At 51.1% G+C, this 9,252-nt stretch overlaps 1 protein-coding gene across 1 annotated transcript; it reads right to left on the bottom strand.

Moving 5' to 3' along the window:
- Nucleotides 1-2,727: 2,727 nt before the first annotated feature.
- On the bottom strand, nucleotides 2,728-5,114 carry S1PR4 (sphingosine-1-phosphate receptor 4). The gene has a single exon (XM_074337559.2). It carries the CDS (start codon nucleotides 4,311-4,313, stop codon nucleotides 3,156-3,158), a length of 1,158 nt encoding a protein of 385 aa, XP_074193660.1. The 5' UTR covers nucleotides 4,314-5,114; the 3' UTR covers nucleotides 2,728-3,155.
- Between the last annotated feature and the right edge of the window lie 4,138 nt (nucleotides 5,115-9,252).

Below are 9,252 nucleotides of genomic sequence, written 5' to 3'. Positions count from 1 at the left end.
AGACTTGGTTTTTCTGTCTGTAAAATGGGGAGGTTCAACTAATCCTGCTCTGTTGAGCTGAAACCACAGGCAGCCCAAAGAATGAAATGGAACATTTGTTCTGAGTTTTCCAAGGAGAAAAAAAATTGGTATTCATTCATTCATTCATTCATTCATTCATTCATTCAAGAGATAGTAACAAGCAGGGATCAAGAAGCCATTTGCCTAGGTATGAATCCCAGCTCTACTGCTTCCCATTGTGTGACTTTGAGTAAGTTACCTAACCTCTCTGGATCTCAGTTTCTCCATCTGTAAAATGGAGTTAGTGGAGAGGTTTTGTGGGCATCAAATGAGTTAATACAAAGGTGATTGCAATGCCAGGCACCAAGTGATGTATAAGGCTTTGTTATTATTATTCATTTAAAAGTATACACATAATAGTTTAAGGGTTTTTCTATGCCTTGCTTTATCAACATCCCAGGAGGGCAGGGCCTATCAATATGCTCATTTGACAGATAAGGAAGCTGAGGCCTGTGGTGTCCAGCGCAGCTGGGGAACAGTAATGGGTTACAGATGCCTGAGCCATCTACCAAGCAGAAGTCAGGATTTGGGGGGACAATTCCACCACTGTCAAGGAGGGCTGAGGCTCAGTGGAGGAAATGCTGCTGGGTCCAGTGTTTCCAGAGCTCTAGGTCACTTAGCACCTACTGTGTGCTGGGCCCTGTACTGGGTGCTGGGGACACAGCAGTGACCCAGACATTGCAACAATCTCCACTATCACAGAGCTTACAGTCCAAGGGAGGAGATAGGTGGGTAACCAAGGGTGATCAGAGCCGCAATGGGACACGTAGGCAGCTGTGGGAATCCAGAGGAGGTCTAGGGAGGAGGATAAATCAGGGGAGACTTCCTGGAGGAGGTGATGCTAAAGCTGAGATCCAAAGAATGGGCACAGCTGATGGGACTACCAAGCCAGCTGAACACAGGCCCAGAACACAGGCTGAGAGCTTTGGGGCACCCCAAGCTCCACTCACCCCAAATTTCACCAACTCCTCTCCCCCACCTACTGCCGTCCCAGATAAACACACCCAGAACAGGCATCATGAAAACATAAGAAGTATTCCAGCTTACTATGCACCCATATACATGCAGGAACTCTATCCAGCCGTGTCCAACAGAACTTCCCATGATGATGAAAATGCTCTGTATCTACAGTGTCCAAAACAGTAGCCACAAGCCACATGTCATTAGTGAGTACTTGCAATGTGGTGGCTTGACTGTTATGGGTTGAATATATCCTAACTCCCAGGACGTCCAAATTGTAAAATGGGGTCATAGATGTAATGAGTTAAGATGAGGTCATACAGGAGTAGGGTAACCCTGATCCGATATGACTGGTGTCCTTATTAAAAAGGTGAAATTAGGACACAGACAGGCACACAGGGAGAACGTCATGTGAACATAAAGGCAGTAATGGGGCTGATGCGTCTACAAGCCAAGGGATGCTAAAGATTGCCAGCAACCCTAGAATCTAGGAACAGATGCTCCCTCACGGCCTCGGGAGGAGCCCACCACCCTGCTGGCACCTTGATGTCAGACTTCTGGCCTTCAGAACCAGGAGAGAATAAATGTCTGCTGTTTAAGCCCCCTCATCTGTGGTACCTTGATGCAGCAGCTCCAGCCAACCACTACACCAAAAAACTGAATTTTTAAATTTCATTTCATTTTAGTTCATTATAAGTAGCTTCACATTGCTAGTGGCTGCTATACTGGATGGGGCAGTAAATGGTTTCCAATCACCACAACCCTCTTCATGCAGAGCAAGAACAGAGGTAGGGTGCTGCCCCAAGAACTTGGCAAGACGGAGGCAGAAAGACCCACAGACAATGGCTTGGTCCTGGGAGGATGGAGTGAGAGAATGTTCTATTAGCCAAAGATGGCCACGTATTGACGGTGTGTACCTGCACTGTCCAATATGGCTGTCGCGAGTCCCAAGGGCTATTTAAATGGAAACTAATTCAAAATTCAGTTCTTCAGTTGCCCTGGCCACTTATCAAGCTCTCATTAGCCATGTATAGGCCTGGACAGATGTAGAGGCTTCAGCCAATGTTGGATGTTTTGTGGGGCACACTGGATGCCACGCACCATCGCAAGCACTGAGCATGTACCAACAACCTTGTGCTGTGGGTTCTGCCTGTTACCAGCCCATTTTACAGATGGGGAAAGGCAAGGCAGTTAGTGCTAAACAGAACTCTAGAGGAGTGAGTCTCCTGAGGCCAGCAGGACCAGACCTCTGCTGGCTCCCAGACTGGGTTCTCAAGAGATGCAGAGCTCAGACGTGGAGGAGGGAGGCTGCTAGAAGGCCCAAGATGTCAGATGGGGTCGGGAAAGGGGAAGTGAACAAGAGGGGGCGGGTGTCAACTGTTGCTGCCTGTCCCCCCCACCTGGCAGCCTTGTAACGCTCACATACTTTGGGCAGAATGCTCTGGTCACAGACAGGTGTGCACACACATAACCTCAGGCACACACAGAGGCCTGCCACACACAGAGATGTCTGTGCACACACAGACATGCCAGCACTTGCACACAGGCACAACCCATTCTGCCCTCACAACCACACCCTCCCAAGCACACAGCCAAGGCCCTCCCTGGCCACAGATATGCCTCCTTGCACCCTCCCAGCAAACGCACAGTCCCCATGCCGTTGTCCCTCTACACACACATGAATAAGAGGGAGGCTGAGACATCTCATACTATCATTAAACTTCCATGTTGCCAGGGCAGTGACCCCACACCCTGCCCCTTGCCACCTGGGAGCCCCACTGAGGCTCAGAGAGGGGCCAGGACTTCCCCAGAATTACACAGGAGTCAGGGGCATACGTAGCAACCCCATGTGTCCCCACTCCAGGGCACTCTCTGTTCCAATAAGCGGTCACCTCCTTCTCTGAGGAGACAATGAAACACCCACTTGGTGTTAGCAGACCTAGGGGCTCCGGGGAGCACCACAGGGCCTTGGGACACCTGTCTGGTTACCCTGTTCCCTCCTCTCCATCCCAGCCATCTGCTGCCTCCCTGCAGGCTCCCAGGCACCTTGTCACCCATCCTGGGCCTCCTGCAGGCTGGGAGGAGAGCCTGCGTGGGCACGCACTGGCGGCTGGGCCACCCTCCCCAGCTGTGGCTCAGATACTCCTCACGCTGGAGATGCTGGTCAGGGGCTCCCGCATCCGAAAGCTGAAAGACCGGGAGCCCCGAAAGCTGTCCCTGGGCCTCAGTGAGCTGTCGGTGGTAGAGGCTCCAGAGTGGGCTTCGGCGGCCTGGGCCAGGCAGTCCCCAGGCCCTCGCAGGCCCAGGCTGAGACACCCAGAGCAGAGGAAGCCCAGCACGGCTCGGCACACCTCCCGGCTACGGAAGGAGTAGATAAGCGGGTTGATGGCCGAGTTGAACACAGCCAGCATCAGGATCCAGTCCATGCCCCTCAGGTACTCTTGTGCCCAGATGTTGGAGCCAAAGATGTCGGCCAGCAGCAGGCCAAACAGTGGACCCCAGCAGACCATGAAGGCCACCAGGATCATGAGCACCGTGTTGAGCAGCCGGCGGGCATTGCGACGCAATGGGGCACGTGAGGCCGTCTGCCTGTTGGCCCGGACCACCCGGAAGATGGCCCCATACAGCACCGTGATGGTGGCCAGGATACAGCCAAAGATGACCACGCAGAAGAGGATGTAGGCCTTGGAGTAGAGCGGGAGCAGGCTGGAGCAGTTCTGGAAGGCACACGTGCAGTTCCAGCCGAGCAGGGGCAGCAGGCCCAGCAGGGCGGCCAGCAGCCAGCAGAGCCCGATGAAGCCCAGGACACGGACCTTCTTAGTGCTCCCGCTCTCAGCCACTGGCCGCACCATGGTGGCGAAGCGCTCACCGGCGGTAAACAGCAGGCTGAAGGTGGAGGCGGCCAGAGCCATGAAGAGCACGCCCTCCCGCAGGAACCAGGTGGCCGGTGCCAGGTGGAAGGTCCGGGCCCCGGACAGCAGGACATTGACCAGGTAGGCCAAGCCGGTGAGCAGGTCACTCAGCGTGATGTTGACCAGGCAGTAGTAGACCCAGCGCCGGGACCGCATGCGGGTCACGATGGCCATCAGCACCAGAAGGTTCTCCAGCACCACCAGGCAGCTTATGGCCGCGAAGAGCCCCTGCAGGATCCCCAGCCCCCTGTCCTCAGACCCGGTCCGCCCCACCAGCCGGCCTGAGTGGTTGTAGTGCAGGATGATGAGCTGGCTGTGCCCGCCGGCTGCCAGCTGCTGGCAGGCCTCAAGGGCCTCCGCCAGGGACCCCGTGCTGTTCATGGCAGTCCCCCAGGGCAGAGTGAGGCCCTGGGTGGCTGGCCCCAAGCAGGGTGGAGCTGCACACTTGCCCGGTCTTGGTTTCCTGTTATTTGAAATTTCCTGTTATGTTCAAGGTACCCCCAGGGTGAGGGTGAGGCCTGGGAAGGGAGGGGCATACCAACGGTCGGCTCCCACCCTGGCCCCAGGAGCACGCTGTGGCCCCACCTGCTTCAGGACCCCTGCCTCTGTCCCCTCTGTTCCTCGAAAGAACCCCTGCAATTGCACCTGCCACCGCTCCTGGCTGGGTGACTCCCTCCAGGACCCGGCTGTTCCATCACTGTCTCCCCAACTGCTCTAACTGTGCCTGGCACACAGTAGGTACTTAATAATGTGTGCCAAGTGACTACACACATGGTCATGAGCACCACCAGGTACCTTGTCAAAGGAGCGGATGTACACCATTTTATCCCTATGACAGGGCCAGGACACTTGCAGTACACCTGTCCACAGAAGGGAAACTGAGGCCTGGAGAGGCAGCACCTGCTGTCCAGTTCACACAACAGGAGGTGAACACCCACCTACAGACACACGTGGGTCCCTGGGGCCAGGACCTTCCTTACCAGGCTTCAGTTGTCTCTCTTGCCCGCTGAGCTGGCCCTACTAGGAGCGAGCTGGGGACTCCCACCCAGGGTAGCCTCTCACCTCTGGGGGAGAGGGGCTCACAGGAAAAGTGGGGGTTCACCCTACTTCCCCATGTCCATCCTGACCTGGCTCAGGCTGACTCAACCTGAGATGGCTGAGGACTGAGGCGTGGGCTCCAGGTGGGGGTGGGAAGTGGGGGAAATTCATGGAGTAGAGTCGACCCTGGGGGGCCTAAGAGGGGAGGCACAGCCCCATCCTGGGATCCTGGGGCCTCGGGGGGACGCAACCTCCCTCGCCAGGACCGCAAGGCCCTGGATCGCACTGGCCCCTTGAGTGTCCGCATGAGAGGAAGGGTGGGAAAAAGGTAGGAGGTCGGCCCTGGTGCCCACAGTCCCTGACCAGCACTCCTCCCTTTGTTCACTGTTCAGCTCTGGGAGAAGGACAGTTTCAGGGAAGCTCAGATCGAGGTGCTGCTTGGGGAGGCGGTAGCATCTTGTCACTAGATGTGACCAAGCAGAAACGGATCTGGAGGGGGGGTTGTAGGAGGAAGGGCTATGCAGGAAGCTGCGTAGGCAGCTGGGGTTTGAGGCCAGGCATAGGGTGGGAAACGCAGCGAAGTCTTTCCCATGTACCACTCTGCGAAGTAGCGTAGTCCACCCTCATTGCCAGCCTCACAAGGGGCCACCCGACTCAGATTTTATTAGGACAGGGACACACTACATGTTCTGAGGCTAAGCCTGTACCCTGGATGGAGCCCTGATCCCAGGCTGAGCCCTGATCCTAGATTGAGCCCTGATCCCAGGCTGAGCCCTGATACTGAGCCCTGATCCCAGGCTGAGCCCTGATACTGAGCCCTGATCCCAGGCTGAGCCCTGATCCCAGGCTGAGCCCTGATACTGAGCCCTGATCCCAGGCTGAGCCCTGATACTGAGCCCTGACCCCAGGCTGAGCCCTGATCCCAGGCTGAGCCCTGACCCTAGACTGAGCTTTGATCTCAGGATGAACCCTGACCTGGGCTGAGCCTGTGATAAGCTGACCATGACCCTGGCTGAGACCCAGCCCTGGACTGAGCCCTGATACCAAGCTGAGCCCCAACTTTAGTTGAGCCCCAACCCTGACTAAACCCTGATCCCAGCTGAGCCCCTGACCCCAGGTCTGGAAAGCAAATTCAGGACAAAAGTAAAATGCTGTGAGTGAGCAAAGTTTGACTAACGAGGCAGAGCTGTCCAACAGTGACCTCTCCCATCAATAACCTGCTGCCCAGGAGGAAGGCTATACATGCATCATACCTTATTTAATCTTACCATCAGCTTACCAGGCTGCAGAAGAAAAGCCACCTCTAGAATCAGCCCCGGACACACAGAGAGAAGCTGATAGATTATACTGCACCCAGAGTGTAGCACTAAAGCAGGTGTGAAAAAGAACAAGGATGATCTCTGTGAGTGGAGTGACTTCCAGGTCATATTGTTACGTACAAAAGAGCACAGGTCGTGTGGTACCTTTTGTGCAATAAAGAAAGGGGGATAAAATATACACTTATCCACTCATTTTTAAAAACAAAAACCCACAGGAAAGATAAACCAGGAACCAATGAGGTAAGTTACCTACAGCAGATGGGTGGGATTGAAATTGAAAAGAGGAGGGAATGATACCCTCAGAGTGTCCCTTTTTGCATTGTTTTTAAACTTGTTAATGCTTCCTATCGTCAACAGTAAAATCAAATCAACAAGGATGGAGAAAAAGAGTTTTAAGAATAGAAAACAAATGAATCTAATTACATTTAAAATGAAAAACATAACTGCACAGACATAGAAAAGAACCAACCAGTGCAACTTTTGGACCCGAGTACTCGCTCTAAAGACAAAAGGAACTGCAAAGAGATTTTGAACTTTGTTTAGCAGACATATTTTGGGGAGTGGTATGGAGTTAGTGATTCTGAAACTATCGTGTGAGTTATGGGACTGAGCACAGTGTCAAGTGTATTGACAGTAAAAGCCAGGTCTTCACTGTAAGAGAAAGATGTAAATATGGAATGGGGAAAACGTGGAAGAAGCCCACAGGAATAGAACAGGACGAAAGTGTCAGCATGGACTCATAATTTAAACAAAAACCTATTTCCTGACTCTGTCCACTGAGGCTCCCCAATAGCAATGAGCACATCAAACAGCTAGATCTTGGCTTCTCAGTATCACTCCCTTAAAAAAAAAAAAGAGGGAGGGAGGAAATGGGGCAGGAATCGTGCAAGATGAACAGGGGTGTTAGCACATTAGTGGGTCAGAAAGTAAGGTAGTGCTAGGAAAAGGAGGGGGACCTGTCAGAGAGACCCAAGAGACTCAGGGGCTGCTGGCCCAACCTGGAGTGATGAGAGTGTCAGCAACGAATGATCTTAAATTCATAGGGACAGGAACTGGGGTAGTGTGTGGGGGGAAGGGCAACGAAGGGGAAGAGGAGAAGGGGAGGCGGAGTTAGTGTTTAATGGAGACAGAGTTTCAGTTTTACAAAATGAAAAGTTCTCAGGTGGATGTGGGGACAGTTGCACAACAATGTGAATGTACTTAATGTCACTGAGCTGTGCACTTAAAATGGTCAAGATGGTACATTTTATGTTGTGTGTATTTTATTTACTGCAATAAAAAAAATGGGGGGGGGGGAATCTTTCCATATGACCCAGCAATTGCACTCCTAATCATCTACCCAATAACAGAGTTAGAAAAATCACCCTTTTTGTAACCATCATGGTATTAGTTGATCTAGGCAAGAATCAACAATAAATGTTAACATCATTGGGTGGAAGTTTGCTGGGGAGCGGGATATTTACATAATCTCAAAGTATCTTCCTACAGATTACATATTAATTACAAAGAGAAAAATATCTTACTTGAGAAACCAGGGGAATGTCCTCTTAACCAAGCCATCCAAGTAAACATCACCGGGAATGCAATAAATGAACATGGCACACTGAGGACACATCCCTTCTAAGTTATTCCCGCCAAAGTGGACAGCCTGCTTCAGACCATCAGACAAACCCAGTGAGGACATTCCACAGAATAATAGGCCTATGCTCTTCGAAAGAGTCAAGGTCATGAAAGACAAAAGGAGACCCAAGACTCATGAAACTAAAAGCTGTAAGTGGTCCCCAACTAGGTTCTGGAATAGTAGAAAAGTTTCTGTAAAAGACGATATTGGGACAACTGAGGAAATTTTCATATGGGCTGTGTATTAGGTAATATTACTGCACCAATGCTAGATTTCCTGAACTTGGCCCATCGCCTTCTGCTTATATAACAAAAGGTGTTTTTCATAGGAAATACATGGTGTTTGGAGTAAAGGTTCATGAGGTCTCCAACTTTGAAATTATTTAGAAAAATTAAGAAAAAGAATGTGTATATTCTCTATAGAATATATAATATGCTTTTAGATTATGTTTATAGAGAAATACAAAGCAAAAGGTTAACCATGGGCCGATGTAGCTCAGGGGTCAGCAAATCTTTTCTGCAAAGGGCCAAATAATTTTGGCTTTGAGGCCCAGACAATGTCTGTCACAACTCCGCCCTCCATAGAGAAAGTTGCCAGAGATGATATGTAAATGAATGGGTGTGGCTGTGTGCCAAAATTTTATGTACAAAAACAGGCATAGAGCAGATGGTTTGCTGACCCCTGACCTACATAGGATAGACAAGAGTGCATTGTAATAATACTTTTGCAACTTCTGTAGGTTTGAAATATTTTCAAAATAAAAAGATGAGTGAAGAAAATATGGATTTCCTAACTTTGTGGTCAGAGTGTATCTCTAAATATCATCTTCCTTTAAAAGGAAGTAGTGCTTCTTGGAGAAATGGCTGAATGCAGAATTAGGGGTAGGAAAGTATAGGACAAGACAAAAGCATCTAACTTGTGCCAGAACTATGAACTCTTAAGACCACCAGGGTCATGTCAACAGGACTGAAGAGCTGACTCAAACTGGCTTCCACTGTCCACCAGCCAAGGAATGCCTGGGGCTCCCAGAAGCTGGAAGAGGCAGGAAGGATCCTGCCCTAGAGCCCTCAGAGGGAGTGTGGCCCCACTGATGCCTCTGGCCTCCAGAATTGGGAAAATATGGTTCTGTTGTTTCAAGCCACCCACTCTGTGGTACTTTGTTACAGCAACACCAGGAAACTAATACAATACCTGATCAGCACTCTTCAAAACTGTCAGTCATCAAAAACAGGGAAAGTCAGAGAAACCATCACAGCCAAGAGGAGCCTAGGAAGATATTGATGGCTAAGTGTCATGTGGGGTCCTGGATGGGATTCTGGGACAAAAAAAGGACATTAGAGGA

Source organism: Rhinolophus sinicus, chromosome 15, assembly GCF_057876585.1.
Source record: "Rhinolophus sinicus isolate RSI-liver-muscle chromosome 15, RSI-T2T, whole genome shotgun sequence".
In the NCBI taxonomy this organism is placed as follows: domain Eukaryota; kingdom Metazoa; phylum Chordata; class Mammalia; order Chiroptera; family Rhinolophidae; genus Rhinolophus; species Rhinolophus sinicus.
The sequence above is the reverse complement of the archived record's forward strand: the minus strand, read 5'-3'. Positions and strand labels throughout refer to the sequence as shown.

What these genes read in the sequence shown, in the direction of transcription:
- S1PR4 (XM_074337559.2), bottom strand. Translation starts at nt 4,313, where the DNA reads ATGAACAGCACGGGGTCCCTGGCGGAGGCCCTTGAGGCCTGCCAGCAG.